Source organism: Cyanistes caeruleus, chromosome 3, assembly GCF_971803275.1.
Source record: "Cyanistes caeruleus chromosome 3, bCyaCae1.hap1.1, whole genome shotgun sequence".
NCBI classification, from domain to species: domain Eukaryota; kingdom Metazoa; phylum Chordata; class Aves; order Passeriformes; family Paridae; genus Cyanistes; species Cyanistes caeruleus.
The window spans coordinates 38,285,424-38,304,956 of record NC_141703.1 but is presented as its reverse complement, the minus strand read 5'-3'; the positions used below and the strand labels follow the sequence as shown (position 1 = coordinate 38,304,956).

The 19,533-nt window shown below is 35.8% G+C and overlaps 1 protein-coding gene across 39 annotated transcripts in view; it reads right to left on the bottom strand.

Annotated features, from left to right (window-relative positions):
- Nucleotides 1-19,533, bottom strand: part of NALCN (sodium leak channel, non-selective) — a 226,926-nt gene that overhangs the window by 165,003 nt on the left and 42,390 nt on the right. For 38 of the 39 annotated variants that reach the window (XM_086880763.1, XM_086880771.1, XM_086880779.1 and 35 more), the window contains one exon: nucleotides 10,848-11,002. In XM_086880763.1, the coding sequence (XP_086736889.1) occupies nucleotides 10,848-11,002 (155 nt within the window). Of the gene's footprint in view, nucleotides 1-10,847; nucleotides 11,003-19,533 lie in introns of those variants that run through there. The other variant, XM_086880801.1, reaches the window with a different exon arrangement.

Below are 19,533 nucleotides of genomic sequence, written 5' to 3'. Positions count from 1 at the left end.
AATCCCTCATGCCTACTCAGCAGAAATCTCCATACAGAGGCTACCAGCATTTCTAAAACCAGTCTGCTGCTAGCCAGTCATCATCCTGGGAAATGTCTTAAGACTTGTTAGTGTGATTGTAAGGTTCATGAAACCTCAAAAAAAACTAAATCTAAATGGAGAATACAAGTATAATAAGGACAGGGCTGCCACCAAATAAAGAAAAAACTATTGCGATGTCAACAACCCATTATGAGTATCTTTGGGCCCTCCCAATGTAGCAGCACAAATGTTCTGAAAGCATTGTATCTGAATAAAACATAGACAACTCTATTTGGAGCTGAGCTAAAGTTCATAAAGAAATGAACCATAAGATCTAATTTAAGGGGGTCAAGGGACAAGCATAAGGTGGGACATCCTTGCCATAGAAGCAGTGGACCACCATCATCTCACCCCACAACAGCACAGTTGTGGAAACTGCAGAACTGATGACCCACTTGGAAAATTATGCGGCTAATTTTAAAGTTCCTGATAATATTTCTTATTCAAGAGGTGCAGAAATAGGATCAAAACATAATGTCTACTTTGCAGAATGTGAGGATAGGCCAAGGGAAAAAAAATATTGGTGTCTGTTGTCTGCAAGGTGTTGGTTTACCAGGCTTTGCTTTACCATGCAATACAATACAGGCACATGTAGTATACATGTAGGCCAAGGCAGGGAATATTTGTGTCATCTAAGCACACTTTTATAAATTAAGTTTGTCTAGTCTTCCTTTCTGTTTCTGCTCATAAGCAATAGTCCTTTCTTAGTCCACCAATCAGAGAATGAAATATTATTTTGCTTTTTAGACAAGTCTGAGTATCCTGTAATAGCAAAATGAATTTTCTACACACTGCATTGCAAAACCTTTGTTCTGTTAGTTAAAGATTACATCAGTTTTATTTTTTATTTCAAGGTTAAGTAATCAACTACACTATTGGGTGTGTCAGCACTGGGGAAAGGATGGACCAGAATGCCTGAAACTGTTCTAATTATTCAGTTAATAAGTTAATGGTATAAAATGCACTTGGAGGAAAAAGCACTCAAAAGAGAAGCCTTCTAGAGAAAAGGAAGAAGTGGTAACCTAGAGACACCTAGAAGAAATGTCACCTAGGTGACATAAAATCATGAGAGACAGCATACTAATAAGGCATCAAAAATGTCATGACTTGGCAAACAGAATAAAAATCTTGAATTTGTAAGAAAAAAACTATCAAGGATAATTTATCTTTATTGCTTTGGTTTGTAACAAGCGTACCCTAAGTGTTTCTACTTGATGTATCAAGAAAATTTCAGTGAAAGGAAAATTTGACCTCAAAGATATTATCCTGTAACCTATACAAGATTTAATGCTAACAAAAACACAGTCAAGCATAAAATAAGACAGAGCTTCAATGCTTTCTGATTCACCTGATGGCAAAAATTGCACATTGTACAGAAGAGCATAATAGAAAAAGATGTTTGTGGGTAAAATCCTTATAGAAAGATGGTCATTATTACTTTCTGAAGCTAAGCTTCTACTCAAACTAGCATTTGGAACCTCAGAGGGAAGAATGGCTAAATAGTGAGTGGAGTCAAAGGTGAGCATCAGGAGAAAAGAAAATTATGTCAAAAAATACATCTTTTTTTGAATTCTGTGAAAACTGGACATACTGTAGATCTGCATTTTTTCACTGCAGAGAGGAAGAACAGGTTTAGAACTATTAAAAGTTTGGGGAACAGGAAAATATCAAACCAGGAGTAAAGTCAACACCCCCCAGCCCTTTTCTGTTGTGTCATCTTGTTATACAAGGAGATCAAGTTGGTCAAGCAGGATCTTCCTTGAATGTTCATCTTTTCCTAAATATATCTGTCTACATTCAACTTCCAACAACTAAATTTCATTAGTACCTTTTCTGCCAAATAAAAAAAATTCCCAAAGGGAAGAAAAAAATAATTAACTCACACAGCCTTCTATTATGACATTTTCTGATGAGAAACTAAACACGGTCTTGTAACCAGGTCTGTAAGAAGCTGAAACCAGTGAAAACAGTGTAGTACTTTAAGCCCAAACAGGGATTTGTTAGTTGACTCACTTATAATAAGTGTAAGTATATGTATATATAAGTATTATGGATCTACTCCTGATTCCTGCATCACTCCCCACATCAGATGCTGCAAGAGCAGAGGGGTGGGGACTGGACACTGGGAGGAGACGACTGAAGATGAGACAGGCAAAGGGGGGAAGGCATTTTCCCTAAGTGTCTCTTAACCGTTGGCTTTCCTTAGTTCTTAATACCCGAGCGAGTGTTATACTATGTTATACTATGTTAATTGGCAATAAAACAAGTGAAATTCCCTGAGTGAAGACTTATCCACAACAGTGCCTCAGCTGGTGTCAGGGCTCTACTGCTCTCTGTCTGCAAGGCTTAGGAAGGAATTCCAGTGGAAAAAAAAATCTACTGCCATTTTTAAAATAACGGTTTCTAGAGGTTTCTCACTCAGTGGGCTAATGGGGCACGCTTTAAGTCGTTTTGGCTCACATATTTTTTTAAAAATAGGTGTTTTGTTGCTAGACAGTCTGAATGGCTTCCCTAATTACATTCTGACACCTTCACACATTAACATCACTATCGCTTGTCATGTTACCACATGATAACTCCACATGTCGAAGTCATGGATGAAGAGCTTCTTACTAGACCTGCATGGAAGTCCCTGAATCAGAGTTGTGTTAGTGGAATAAATTAGACCCTTTTATCAAAATATTTAGTCCTATGATATACTTGCTAGGACAAACAGAGCATGAAGACTCAATACATGTATCAAGCATACACATCATGCATAGATTAGAAGAGTCTGACTGAAAGTTTTGATGAAATCATTATTAAACCAATGCTTATTTCATAAGAGCTCAACCTTTCAGCCTTTAACGAGTACAATTAAATGGAGGCTCTGACTAAACAATTATATTCCCTCACTGCTTTCTATTATCCCAGATACCAAATGACTCAGAGCCCAGGGATTCCGGCTGTGGTGGTGATGCTGATCTGCATTTCTGGCCCTCTTTGTCTGTGCAAAGTGACACCGGCTTCACTCAGGAGACATGACTGTGTGAAAGGGCATTGGAGGGAGGAATGATGCACATTGGGAGGCTGATTAAAAACCCTCACAATGCTTTTCACTATCAGCTGTATCTCCTACTTTGAGCAAATAACCTGCTAATGTAAATTTTATTCTGTTCATCAACCCATAATTAACTGCTTTTCATGGATGTTGATGTCTCAGAGCTGGTAAAGTAGTCAATTGCATAGGACAGCAAATCAATCATAATCCTCCTGCCCCTCTTGCCTATGGCCAGGGACCTGGAAAGACCACGTGGCTGCTAATACTGCCACCAAGAGCCAAGCTGCCTGGGTCAGGTGGGTGGGTAATGACAGAGTAACTAAAAGGTTAGCTTCTGCCACCAGTGAGGGGCACTTTTTCATCCAGTGGCAGCTGAAGTGTCAAGTCAGATGTTCAAGCGTTCTCTTTCATCTTGGTATGCCTTGTTAACATTCAGCCTCCTAAATGTTAAAGGTAGTTTTATCTGTCTTGGGGTGAGGTGGTCCATGGAGAAAAATTGAAATAATTTCACAGAATGATGAGGAGCAAGTCTTTACAGAACTCCCTTTAAAACCATTCTCCAGTTGCTTGCTTTCCAAAGGTGCCTGCAGCAGGAGTTCTTGCTGCTGCAGACTCAGAGGGAAAAGGAAGGAACCATGATCTGCTCAGCCCATGCATTGGGGTTAGTAGGGCATCCTTTCAGAATGGAGGTCTCTTTATTTGACAACTGCACTAATATATAAAAACATGGGTCACTTCTACTTTAGTTTTAAGAATTTGTATCAAATTAATGATATAGATGTTCACATAAACAAATGGACTTGTAGCTCTGAATGCTTGCAGTTTCCAGGAGTACATAATTTGGCATCTGATTTAGACTCACTTTCAGTTTTTATTTTAGACTGGTGAGAGCATCTTTCCTCCTTCTCCAGATTTTTGTTAAGTGTTTATGACATCACACCACTCAACAAACTCTGTGGCCATTCTGTCTAATCCAAGACATAGGTACCAAATTTCTTGGAAGCATTACAATCTCTCACGGAAAATGTCCTTAATGGATTGTGGCAGATCCAGATTCACAGCATACTAACTTAATCCTAATTCCTTCCTTCTGAACAATGGACCTAATGCCACCCAATCTTCCAGTCTAAGAGCAATGCCTTTGCAAATCCAAAGTGTTGTACTCACGTAAGTATTTTCCCCATCACAAGAGAACTTGTAAGAGAACCAAAGCCCTTCCCATATTTGGTAGACAAAATTTCAATTTATGCATAAACAAAGGAGTTATTTTGATCATTGCATGAGTATTTTATAAAAACAATGCCTATAAGCAAAATGAGGAAATTTGGCCCTACTGTGAAGTTTCCATTCACAAACATTAAATTAGGTTCACCTTTAATCTAGCCATGGCAGATATTTTTCACAGTGACATATAATCTTTTTTCATACAGTTATCTATTTTAAAAAGGCTCTCAAGAGTAACTTCTGGGTCCCACATTATATGGAAGAAGCCCTTTTAATAAAAGCAGGAAATATCTGAGACCTCTCAGCTCTGTTGCTGTTTTACAGGCTATAAATCAGATGATTTTATTGGCTCACCGTGCCAATGAACAGTGTTCACTTCTACTGTAAGGTGAATAAGGTTTAATATAGATGTAGTCTTTGTATATGGGCCTTGAAGCGCTCCTTACTTTTGAAATTTGGTTCTCTTTGAGACAGAATATCTGTGTTTATATCCTATATGTAAAATGGCCATTAATATGGCAGTCTTTGTCAAACACTCTTTGCAGGTACAAGAAGTAATTAGTCTCATTTAATAAGGTACTGGCCCTAGCAATTGGCAAATGGGTTGATAATAAGGATAGAATTAGACCTCTTTTTCCTTTCAGAATGATCTCTCATGACCTAAAACCTCTCTTGCCTACTTTGTAGAATATTTTTAAACCTTTAGTTATCTTTATTCACTACTTCCTTTTCCTTTTGAGACTATTTGAAGCAATATGTAGCACTATAAATCATGAAAAAAACCTTCTCCCGAATTATGTGAAGAGTAAAATCAGTGATGTGCTGCAAGTGTATATCGGTAGATGATTGCAGATGATTGCAGCCATGAGGCATATGGAATGATTACTAGCTGATGTAACAAAAACCTGAATGCAAAGGACTCAGTAGGGTGTGGAAAGTGCAGGTAAGGAGGAAATCTGTACAGGATCCAGCAACAGGGGGGATTCTGGCATATTTGCATCTGGAAAGCACCCTGTTCAACTGCACCAACATAGTCAGCTCTGCCAGATCCTTAGTGTGTCCCTGATAGCAGTTACTGCCATGCTAAATATTGACCAAAGGTAGATGCACACTCAGATAAACAGTGAGATGGAAGGCAGAAGTACTTGTCATATAGCCCTCCAATTCCCAAGACTTGTATGCTATTATTTTATCCAATAAATATATTTATGGTTTTTAGATATATCAGATGCAAATACTTCAACAAATACAATAATATGACAAATAATTTTTACAATTAGTACTGACTGTTTACAAAAAAAAAAATTTCTCAATTTTTAGCTTAACTTTTTTTTATACACTTTATAATACTGTCATGCTCTCAGCTACACCCTATACAATTAAACACAGCTAGGAAAAATACAAGAAGAGAATAAAATCAGAAAGAAGAAAAAGGCTAGCTGTGAATGTACCTGATACTCTCAGTGGGAGACAGATTGTTCTAAGATGAAGAAAACATCAACCTTTTTATAGAAGCCCAAAACAAAACCAGCTAAAAAAAATCTGAGAAACTAAAAAGCTTGATAGTACCATAAAGGTATAGACAATAGTAAGGAATTTTGCTACCCACATCTGCACAGCCAGCCAAGCCTTTCATTCATACCCTTTCTCTTACTTCTACCCAGTCCCACAGCATTCAAAAAATCTTTCAGGCATCCTGAAGAATAAAAGATTCAATTTTACATTAGGGCTCACATTGTGTAAGAACACCTACTTAAGAAGTCAAGTTCTGTGTCTAATTTTTGGAAAGAGCACTTGGGTTCTTGAACTCTACTGAGTTCATGAGGAATTTACTATAGGAAAGCAGGAACTTCCTCTAGCCTCCCATCAGGTGGAACCTGAAACAGCTGAAGTCAGCTCACCTACAAGGGTATCTTATTCTTTCTTCAATATTCCTTCCTCCTATTTCAGAACTTCACAAACAAAAGGATTTGAGGTACTGGGAGCTCAGCTAATTGGTTCACATTTCAGTAATTCTTCAGTTTCATGAACAGTTCTGTGTTGTGAGGTGCCTCAGGGAGACAAAGATTTAGTTTCAGATAAGCATTGTTCAAGTGAGAAGCATGACTGTAAGCCAAGCTAGTGAATTTTGACCTCCTGCTTTGGGGGATGGGCAGTGTGAGCGCTGGATGAAGTTGTCCCACCCCAAACCCCTTGTGAAGGGCAGCCCAGGAGTTCTGACTGGGTTTGAGTCCCGGGGGGTTTCTCCCTTGTTGTGTTTCTAGTGGTCCCTAGCCCTAAACTCCACCCTCAAAAGTGGAGACCCTCAAGTGTTCTGTCCTTCAAAACCCATCACCCTGCCTTTGTTCAGAGCTCTTTGTCTCTGAATGAGTTTATTGCCATGCTGAATAAATGATTTCATGAACAGAAGCTCATCTCTTTTCTGTTCCATGCTGGTTCTCAGTAACTGTAGCTTCCCTGGACATGATCCTGCAGTTGCTGACTACAACAGATACGAGTGAAACTTTTGCTTATGACTTTTGCAGAGGTGCTGCCAGACAGACCTTCCCTAGATTTTCTTAACTTCACTCGTAGAGATTACACTTGCAAAGTTGCAATACTAACTGGTGTTTATTTCCTTCTACATGCAATCTAGAAATATGTACATTAAAGGACAGAGGCATTAGCTGTAGATATATGCTGATGTGGCCCATGTTGGAAAAATGATCTTCACAAGCATCCTGTGTAAGTATCATGTTATTAATACACATTAAAGGGTGCATGCACTTGAGAGCCAATGGCACAAATCTTCCTGTACCAATGTGGAATGGAAGCAAGTTTTGTAAAGAGAAACACTTGATGATCTACATATATTAAAAGGCTTTTACAGGCTTTTAACATTGTCTCACCATGACAACACAGAGGAATGTGGCTAGGTGATACTGCTCTGTGATGGATGCAAAACTGTTAGGTGTCCTTATGAGCAGCTATTAATGAAACACTGTCAGAAAAGAAGTCAAAGTTGCAGAGTCTAATCTTGATCTGGTTCTAATAAATTTTTTTACTTTTGATCAGTATATAGAAAATAAATTATACTCATGTAATTTCAGATAAAATAAACTAAAAGGCAGCAGAAGTAATCAGGAGGAGGAATTAAAACTCCTCAAGCTCTCGCAAACTGAAGAAATAGTCTGGAAAAACAAAAGTAGGTATGCTATTCAACAGAGACCAATGTAAGGGTTTACATTTAAAAATAAAGATATAAATAAACAAATAAAGGATTAGAAACAGTGATGGCAGCTCTTTCAGTTGGACACAAGGGCTGTAATAAATTAGAAAAACATGAATCACCCACAACATGCTATTCTGAAAATGAAAAATATCTCACTGGGATGTAGAAATTTTAACAGAGCTCAAAACCACATAAAATAATGGCTCATTTGGGGTATTCTGGCAGTACTGCACTTCAACTAAGTGGTGGATCAGCCACCTCAGAAGGTCTAGAGAAAGAGTAAGAACAATTTAAGGGATAAAATATAAATATTCTAGCAAAAGACTGAGACATTTAGAACCATATGGAAGGCATAATGAAAGATGCAGATAAGCTTTTTTTTAAGGTTTTATCTATGCCAGTAGTGAATAAGGTGAGAAATTATGATCTTAAATTCCATAAAGAAGAAAGATTCAGGTTATAATTTAGGAAAATCTTCCTAAGAGCACAGACAATGAAGCAACACAATCAGTTGGAAAGATTATGGAGTGTGCTTCTCATCAGAAGAAGATGGTCTAAATTATCTTGACAAGCTATCTTCAAGCCACATTTATCAGTAGTCTATAATTATGTTCTTCCTTAAACAATACCTATATACCTGCATGGAAACATACATGAAACAGATAAACAGAACACCTCAAAACTAAAAATAGAAAACTTGGGAAATAAATATATTTTATTTATTTAAATAAGTGTCAAAAGTGACACTATCATCTTTCCAATCTTCATCCTTTGAAGTCAAAGCCACCTATAAGAATGGGACCAGGGCATGGCCAAAATCAAGGTATTTTCCAAATCTGAAGCTATCTAATTGGCATATTCACAGTATTAAAAACTCTGTAAACTTTTACCTGATTATGACAGTTTGGTCTTCACCCAGTAATAAAATTGTAAAAATCCCTCCTTTTTTCTTTCAAGAGAAGAAAAATTAACAGAAATTATCAAATTCAAATATTCAAAAGTTGTACTTATATGCTACAAATTAAGAGTTACTAATTATATAGTAGCTGCCAAACTGCTATGCTCTTGTGATTTTTGTAATGATAGATTTGAGGATCCAACAGGACAGGCTGCATCATATCTGCAAATGAAATACCAATGAATGTACAAAAAATAGTATAAGTACACAGAAAATATTTATTTCATTACTTACTTGTTAACTACACACAAAGGTGCATCACAAAGTGGATATTTATAATGATGATGAACTTGCTGGTTATAATCCTGTTTTTAACAATCCTAATTTGAGGAAGCTTATTTAACATTTTTTGGGACAGTTTCTGTGTCTTACCCAGTATTTTAAAGTTTAGTTTTCAATTGATATTCAATTTAACTTCTGGCTACTGTTTTGAGAGATGTTATATCCTGCTTACCTATTTCTAGACAAAAACAATTTATCAATTACAGTTCTCCTAGGTCTATTAGCAATTTCTGACCTTTAAAATGCAATACTCAGAAATACTTATTGATAATACCTGTGATTCAGGAGACCAGAGTTTCAGTCTTGTTTTTTTAACCTGTTTTGAAGGCATACATGGACAAACTATTTCATCTGTCTTTGCCAACCTGCCCCCATCATTAAAAACAAGCCGTCCTCCTTTATTAAGCACTTTGGGTCTCGTTCAACTCTACTATACATTGAAGCTCGTCTAAGACATTGCAACTATTCCCTGGTGATCAGGTAGGCAGCTAAAACAGTACCCTTCAATGCCACAATTTTTTTTTCTCTTTAGAAGATAAGAAGGGTGATTTCAATCTGAGGTCTAATTATCCTGGCAATACCCCTATCTCATCCTCTCCTCCTAAACTACCTGGAACTACAGAATGTGAATGTGGATGGTTTTAGGTTCTAGTGTGAAGTCAGCTCATGTTCATCCAGGCATGACAGTAAATCTGAAGGCTGACTGAGAGATCAGACTGAATTATCCTTTGAGATCTATGGAAGAAAAGAATTATAGAAAATTGTTACTATCTATGGTGTTATCCTTCTAACAGTACCGAACAAACAGTACGCATCTGGCTTCCAGAGGGAACAGAATGATGCTTGGCTGTAATCAGGTTTTTCTCCCTTTCTCACAAGAAAAAAGAAATGGCAGGTTTTGTTCATTCATCATTTGGTATCACAGAGTACTTGTATTAGGACTCTGAGACCTTGTAACTCTCTGGCTCATTGTGTATATCCAGAAACCTGAATATTCAGGAACTAACTGAAGCAATTTCAGCCCCAAAGACTTTCAATACTTAAAAAACTTTTGGGATTTCAGTCATTTAGTCATTAAACCTTTTCATTACCTTCAAATTCAGCTGAGGCCAGGATAACAGTCTGGACCTCAGGCCAGAAAAATGAAAAAAACAAAAACCTCCCAAAAAACTAAAAAAAAAACAACAACAAAAAAATTGTATCAAAGAAATGCATCAGAAAGAATTCAGCCTATGGGTATGTACTATCATTGAAGGTACTTCCCTACCTGTCCTGGAATGAAAATTTACAGCTGCAGGCTCCTTTTGGACCTTTGTCTGCTCAATAAATATGAAATAACCACAATGTCCTGACAGAGTAACAGCATATTCTAAATTTGGATGTGGATCTTAACATAGCTGCCCATGCTATTGCCACCTTTCCTGCTTTTGTGTTCTACACTCATTTCCTCATGGGGATGGCACAACACATTGCAGCTGTCAGAGAACATATTCTCCTGGTAACTGCTGTGTTTTGCACAGAACACAAATTGCACATGTATTGCAAACTTTGCCTGACTCTCAATCATTTTTCTGGCTGATTTTCTGACTTACACAGTTTGGACCAAGATTGCTACAGATACATGATATTTTTTTTCTCCCATCTTCTCTTTAGTTACAAGATGATTATCAAAGTATTTCTGGATTAAAAAAAAAGATTATTTTTTTAATAGGAATTACTACTAAAATTAGACAAACAGGATTTTATACTCAAAAATGAATCAAAAATAAAACAGAAATTAGTCATCACATTTGCATACGGTGATAATCAGCAATTAACTCCTTATAAAGACATTGTTTAGAGGTATTTAAATCCTGGGATCCCAGGCTATGTAAAAATATATCATAACTGCAAAGCAAATAGCACAGCTTGTCTTTCTGGCATGTGCTCTACTTGAGTAGAATACTGATTGCACTTGCTGTCTTTTCAGCACAGACATGAACTATCTGTTCCATTCATTTCAAAAACATTTTAAAATGGATACTGAAATGGATTTTACCAGTAGGACAGACCTATCTCATTAAAGCCACTGTAGCCCAGCTCTTGCCTGCTTAGTCCCAGATCTTCAAGGTCCATGCATTTAAATCCAGGCGGGCACTGGTAACCTTCTTCTAGCTCTCTGGAACAGTGGGTGTCTGGGATAGCTAAATTATTCCAGGTTACATTTCTGTGAAAAATACAAAATTAACTTGTTACATAAACTCAGTCGATAGCAAAACTAAATATTTGAAAGTGAGATGACTAAAGTGAAAAATTCATCAGCTTTTATTTTTACCATCTAAAGTTATTTGGTATACACTATTTTCATTAATTAAGGACTTACTGTAAAGGGCAAGCTAACACACTCCTAAAACTTCACCCTTATGTAATTACAGTACAAATACTACCATCAGAAATTTCATACTCATGCCTAGAGACCCCATAAAAATGGAGACTCTTCAAGAAATGGAAGAGTTAACATTCAGCTGCTCCAACTGGTCTTTAATGCAATTTGAAGACAATGTTTCAGGCTCCTTTGCAGATCCTGAGAGTGTGTTCAACTGCAGTCAATCCCACAACTTACAAAGGCATTACCTGTGCTTGCTTTGACACTCCTTAAAAGGATCCTTGTGGATGACTTGTCAGTCACCAGAGTGTTTGTAACCAGCTTTTTGTAACTTGGTCAGGACAGGTCTCCACCACACATGAAGGGTCACAGGAAAGAAGTCAAACCACTACATTTGTAGTGCAATTAGTATCTAGGCACTGGTGTGACTGACACAGATCTGACTTCCTTTTAGGTCAGTCCAATGATCTGGTAGAAGAGGTGAAAAAATTTCAACTGGTTTGAATAAGTTCAAGCTGATTTATGTAAGTGACAGTAGCATTTTAAAATACAAAGACCATGAGACAAGGGCCAATGCCCCAACACAATGTCACAGCATTGGCCATTTTGTACTGCTGTCAGAGGCTGAGCATCACTGGTTTTCCCAGTTCCTCTGGCAGATGTGGTTGAGCTGCTGGAGGCTTTGTCACACTGGACCACGATGGGAATTTAGGTAGGCCCAGAGCTAAAGGCCATAGAAGCTGAAAGGAGAGAGAGGACGAAGTTGTTGCTCTCTGTTCTATTAAATACATGCCTGTGGCATGGACACATAAATACAGGTTATTTAAGTACAGCCAAACTTTGGAAAAGGGAAGCTCAGGCAATTGATTCCCCCCAATCACTTACAGTGCCCAGTTAATAATCACAATACACAATCCTTTGCCACAGACTGATCATCCCATTTTTCCAGAAGTAGTTTAGTTAAGAGGTAACCTTAGCAAACCACCCCCTCCAATGAGCAGGTACCTGCCAGGGTCTGCAAAGCAACACAGCACAGAAGTGGGGATTCATTACTTGTGCTATGGGGCTGCTGGGAAAACCAAAGAGAAGAAAGGTCCAAATAAGACTCTAACTCTGCTGAAGGAGCACACAGCTAAGCAACAACTGGTTTTCTCCCTGCTTGTATCCTCTGATTCAGCATATGAAAATCCTGATTTTTCGTTCAATCCTAGGGCAATTTCAAATCAGATGTGAAAAACTAATCATGGTGAGTTCTGGTCTGAGAAAAAAAAACAAACCAAAAACCCCAAAAAACCCCCAAAAAACAGTAAATGGCATTCATGTTCAGGTTGATTTTGACTTCCTGGTTGTAGCACAGACTTTTGATAAAAAAAAAACCAAAATGAATTGCTGAAAGTTATGAAAAAAATGTTGTAGTATTCACTCTGTTATCCTGAGGAATCAACCAGTGTCTTAAAATACATCCTTTTAAATTATCTTGCTTGTCCACAGAAAAGGTGAAAATTTTCAGCCTGCCCTTTAATATAATTAGTATCTTATTGTTCTTCTGAAAGTCCTTTTCCTTCAATGACTCACAGATGCATTTTGACAACTAAACTGGGTGAACAGAAGCTTTTATTACTTTAATTACTCTTAATAACTTTTTTTTATTGCTTTTATGCACTGCATGGAATAGCATTACATTATTTGAAATCTGTCAGTGTGAAACCAAAACATCCTACAAAATTTTTCCTAGGCAATTATAAATGCAGATAAATAACAACTGTGGCATTTATCCTGTAGTCATTTCTTTATGATACCAGAGAGACATATATATCTGCATGGATGCATACAGACATGTACAGTTCCAGATGGAGTTTTAAAGAACACCCTAAAATTTAGCAATATGTACAACTAAAAAGACAGATGCACAAGCATATGTGTATTTGTTCCACCTTTGTAACACATGCTCAGTGCATGTCACTCATGTATCTCAAAATTAATCTGTTCACCCTAATTCCTTTAAACTAGAAGATATTAATTCATACCCAGTTGCATGCTTTATGTTAGATTTATGATACTGCCATCCAAAAGCCATTATTATATATAGGATTAACATAAAACAATATTTTACATATATTTTTAGAAATCAAAATTAATTCATTGGCTCAGACAGATTCAGAACCCCAGTTACTGGCAGCTAATGAATTACACATTACAGCTCGCATTAGAAAATCCCTCAAATCCCAAGAGGCCAGCAGTTTGCGGGCATACTATTAAAAGCATTGCTGGTTCTAAATCACTGCAATGCAAAGCATTCATTTAAATGTTTCATTTAAACTTAGATTTATTTTTTTTTTTAAATTTAACCTCCTTTTGAAGGAAAATAAAAAGCTGTCTCTATGCATGGAGTATGATTCAGGCTAAAAATGAAGAATCTCTGCTTATAGTACCTGTATAGATACAGGCCTGTTTGGATCACTGTCAATTGGCAAGTTTCATTCTGCCTCAAGACAGTAAATAGACATAGACTAGTACACACAGACTAGAGAATATTGGATACCTAGAAGTGGCTAGAATATCACCAGATGTTTTCAATATAAGATGATTTAAATTTTATTCCTTCATAGGTCATACTCAATATCAATTAAGTACTGAGATACTGATTCAGCACATAACTAGTTTTAAGCATCTCAAAAAGTTCAGTTAGGCAATGTGCTTAAATGTCTTTCTGAACAGGGTGCCTGGATAAATTTATGAACAAGAAATAATTCATCCCAATAGACCAGTAATATTTCTATGCAGAGTATTCAGTCTGTGCAGTGCAGCATCAACCCAACAGGCAAGCTGAGAAATTAGTTCTCCACAGGAATGCCAAGGATGCAGAGGGAGATAATTGACTCTACTTCACTTGATAGGCATTCTTCAATAACAAGATTGTTGCAAAAGGCATAGTACTGTTACTCTGACAAGTTTTTAAGTGCCTGAAGAATGCTATGATTACATACATATGTACAAAACAGGAAGGACCTGAATTGATGTCTCTTGGGAGTACAGTGCCTGTTTTCTATGGCATCTGACACAAAACTGTTCTTTCAACCACCATGTGCTCATGTGAGAATAATCCCTCTTTAAGAACCTTCAATTTATTAGGGCAGTTCTTCAAAGAGGAGTTTTCACACCCTAAGAGATAAATTACTGTGATAGCTTCTAGCTTCCTGTTTTTTGCTAGCCTGACTTTCTTTGCTGAAAATAGAGATGGACAAAAAAAAAGGGGGATATTTTTTATTCTGGTATTCCATTCATTTTCTAAGATACCACCAAAAAGCCATTCTAACTTAGAAAGCTCCTTGTGAAAATCTAAAAAAAAACCAAAAAAAAAAAACAAAACAAAACCTAAGAAGTATAATTATTGATAAAGTAATAAAAAATCATTTCAAATGCTTGATTAGGAAAATAAGTTAATAAGTAAAAATTACTTAACTGGAGCTGAAGAATTTTGTATATTTGTTAAAAGGAACCCTATGTCTGTTCCTGTACAAAATCAGGCACTTCCCAGCTTCTGACTGGAGAATTACTGCATGCTAAAAATACCATAGCAGACATAAAAAATGGCTTGTAGATCATGAAGCAAAGAAGTAGCTACCATGCAGCTTCCAAAGAGGGAGAAATACATTAACTGGGGCTCAGAGGAATTGGCAGTGTGTTCTGTGCTATCCATTTTCATTAGTGACCTGGGGGACCCTATGAACCCAGCTTCATCAAAATCACACCAAGCATATGATGAAGGATAACAAAAACCTTTGAGAACAGAGAAAGATTATGCAGTTCTGAAGACTTTAAAGGTTACTCTCAATAACTGTGATTTAATGTCAAGCAACAAACTCAGAAAGTGATAAAACCTAAACACAAAATGGACACTGATGTATAGAAAGTACTAATACAGAAATAAGCTTAGATCAGATGACTGATAAAAGATTTTTCTTTTAGATATCAAGAATTATATTTTTTTTCTTATGCTAGACGTCTAACTCTGAAAGTGCAGTTCTGAAAAAAGAAAAAAATCCATTCCTGTATGTTTCAGAAGAGATGCTTCTGCTTTGCCATATTGCCAGAACAAGAGAAAAGCACCAAGCTAGTGAGACTCTAGCAGTAAACTTTAAATAAATCCAGGCAACTCCACAGTACACAGAAGTAGTTCCTGAGGCTCAAATTAAATGGATGTTGGGCTAGGATCTCTCAATAAATGCTTTCTGATGAAGTAATACTGTCTTTATACATTGACTTTAGACAAGTTATCTGATGAATATTAATACACTGCTCTCGTACATATATAGGTCAATGATATGTAATTAATTTGTCTTTATTCTGAAAATCAGGGTGATTTATTACCATGAAACAACTTCCCTACACAGTATGACACACCTATTACAGTCCATGAACTTAGTTTTTAAATCTTTAAGTTTTATCTTATATCAGTATTTTATGAAATTAATATAATTTACAAACTGAGTTCACAGTGAGAAAGTAAATTCAGCTGTGTCATGAGCATTCTGATTTTAATAATGTTTCAGAGCCTTTTTTTTGAACAACAAAATATAAAAGCAAAATATATATATATATATGTATATTAATGGTAGTGGAATCTCTCAGGTCAAAAATCAGATATAGCAAATGCAAATTGCTAGGATAGCAAATAAAAACTTGTTTTTTATAAATTTATTTCTAATTTATTGAATCATACTAAAGAACAGATTTTTCACACCAAACCCACAGTAAGTTGTTTAGTCACCAGCACTTCACATTATCGATTTAAAGCTCCCTCTCACAGCTGAGTCCATGCAAATAGACAAGACTTGTTTTTATAAAAATAACTCAGTTTTATTTTTCTCATACTGATTACTGGTGCCTTTGGGATGCTTCATGGTAGCCCTCTTAACATTCAGAAGCTGATCTAGGAGGTTGCTGGTCTCTCAGAGCCCTGCATCCTAACTTGAGTGTCTTGGATATGCCTGCACATGGGTAAGTGCATCAAGTTAAAAACACCTCAAATTAAAAAAAATGACACTTCCTATGATCAGCCAAATCATCAGCCTGAGTTTGTTTTCCCCTTTACCTCCAGACAGTTACAGAGCACATAACCTTCTTCTCCAATCAAAAGACTTTCCTTAAGGAAAATAATTTATAGAATTAAAAAGAAAAAAAAGAATACTCATGGCATAACTATAACTAATGGCTGTAATTTTATACCAATAAAAATGAGAAAATCTGTGATTAAGATTCTTATGACAATATTACACAGAAACATTGTGCAGAAGGGAAGTTTTAAATTACTTTTCTAATTAGAACTTATCCTCTTAAAAGCTCAGATAGTTCATGGCAATTACTATACACCTGATGATACCATTGGGGAGTAAAAAAATCAGAATTTTTGTTTAGTAGTGCAAGTTACATTTGTTTTTAGAAACTCTGGGAACTTGAAACATAGGAAGCCTAGATGAAAAATTGCTTGCTTTTTACCTGATTTCTTGCAAAAAGTAAAATGGAGAAAGGTTAAAGTTTATTTGTTGCATGATGACCATAAAAACAATCTAAGCAATTTTCCTTTGCTTAAACACTTAAAAGGATTTACACATCCTTTTAAATGTGTCTCTCATTCCCAGAGCCATATCTTAATTCTTAGTGTGCTCATCCAATCAAGTCCTTTTCCTTCTCTAAGTGGGAAACTGAACATACAACTGCTGTTAACAGATGGCTCCTAGACTTCTTCCTTACACTAGTGCTCTTTTTACAGGCCTAACAATAATAACAGCTGCCCCTGCACAATTGTTAGAATAAAAATAATAATATTGTGCTAAAATAATTGTTACATCTTTGTGTCTATAATGAAGATTTCTATTTACCATTTTCATAATTATTACCCCATTATGACCTCAGCTTAGCAAGGACAATATTTATGAATAAAACACTGATAATGATATTTCTAAAATTTGCAGTAGTAGTTAATCATTATGATTTGGCATAATTTTTTCAACATGCAGGCAGTGTGAGCGAACTTTCCCGTCACTGTAGTCAGACACATATGTAATTGTTAGCTTCAGTGAAATGGCACCATACTGCAATTGACTTCTACTGATACACCTTCTAATTTGTGGAGAAAGAGATGGCAACTTAGAACCATGCTGCTGCTGGAGTCATTACAGGCTCTAGAGAATCCAGTAACTGTTATCCAAAATCACTGGTGAAAGAAATTTCAGAGAGTACCTTTCTGGTTTAAGAACTACAGATTTCTTTAGGCATAATTCTTCCTCGGTTACTTTATAATCTTAGCATTCCTGAGGGTCATTTTTAAATGTTATGTACTACTTTTGGTCAAATTTAAATCTAAAGTCTCATGTACCAAACTTTCAGACCCAGTTTCCTGTTTTCAATCCAACAACAAAATCAGAGTTCTCTTTTAAACTGAAAGTGTGAAAACTTCATCCATATTTAATGTTCCTGATAATTATATCTGTAATTATAACTATAAAGCTTTCGACTCTTTCTGGTAACAGATTGTTTCTTATATCTATTCATTACTTTTATCACATTAAAAGATATGACAGGGCATGCTTAAGGACTCATGGCTTTACAGAAAACATAAACACAAAGCTTAAGCTTTGGCAACATTCCATATTTTACATTTTAGCTTGGCAAACACAGATTCTACTAATCAAGAATTAGTAACTAAGGAGAATATCAGACAGCATCTGCTAGGGATAATTATATTCAAATCAACAAGCCCAAATAACTGAAGGCATCTCTGCTATTAATTTTTAATAAATCTTGAAATAGCAGGGAAATTCCTGAAGAACGCTAATGTGACATTAATTTTTAAAGAACAAGAAGCTCAACTGCTTAGCCTGACATCAAGCAAGACAAAAGAAAGAGCAAGACAATAAAAAGTCTAATTGGTAAAGAGTAAAGAACATTAATGGAATAAATGGTAGCCAGAATGGATCTAGAGAAAATAATTCTTATTATAGTAACATGATTTTTATAAGATTACAGATTTGTCAAATAAAATTGCCTAGCTTGGACTTTTTAAAGCAATTCATTCAGTAACACATGTCTCATTAAAAAGTTGGCACTATATAATATCAATAAAGCACCAGCTAAATGGACTGAAAACTGATTAACTGACATGTCAAAAAAATATTTGCCAGTGAAATGATCACCAGGATCTACCAGAATCCATGAGGGAGAAACATGTAAAATTAATAAGGATAGAAACATAAATAACAATAAGGCATTTTGACAAGTTATCATAATTACTTGGTTAGCTTGATCAAACAACCCAAAATGTGCTTTAATACAGCCAAATGCAAAGTTATAATGGCAGGATCACTGAAAGCAAATCTTGTGGCCTACAGCCTGTGGATTAAAAGGGATAAGAGGATGGAAATACTGTGTTATAGAATGTAAGTGCCACATAAAAGTTTGAGATGAGGGGATAGAATAAGGCATCTTCTCACAATGGTCCCATTAATATCATGGCAAGAAAAAAAGTGCTTCCCCAGACTGTACACACAAAAGCAATAATGAATTAATGTTCCTCTCTGTATTTATACAAATTATGATTAGTATTACATATATATATATATATTTCATGCCATTTTAATATTTGAAAAACTGAAGAACTCATAGAAAAAAAATGAAATGACAACACTGAAGAACATGGTTTGCAGTAAAATACCTAAAGAGCTACATAATGTTAGTTCATTAAAAAGCATATTGAAAGGTGCTTCAATTGTTGTAAATGGATTCACACATCAAAAAATAATAGGAATTAAGGCTCTGTAATCTGGCATAAAAAAGTATAATAAGAATAGAAAGCTAACAGTTGAAGCCAGACAAATTAAAAATAATGAATTAGGAACATTTTTTAACAGTGAAATGGTTTTTATAAGAAACAAAAAGTTCCCTTGCATATGATTCCTCTTCTGCAAACTAGTCAGTAATAGATACGTACCTAGGAGACACACTGGAGTCAGACATAAGCTATAAGGTTTCACAGAAGGGAAGCAAATTGAAGTCTGATTAGATGATCTAATAGTTACCTTTAATTTTAAATTCAATATATAGATAATGTAATATTTTACTGCTGCTAATATACTTTCAGTATTTTTTCCCAAGGTAAATTATTTTTTTAATATCTTGCAATTCAATTTAGATCTTTTATTCACTATTTATCTGTTCACTTTCAGGCTTCAGTACTGGGGTTTTTTTTTGCCAGTTTTCACAATCTTGTAGTGTCTAAGTTGGAGTCTGTGGATGGAACTTGGATATTCTTACCTTTTTTTGAAATAATTTTACAAGCAGAAAATTATCTACATGTTTATTCAACAAATTAA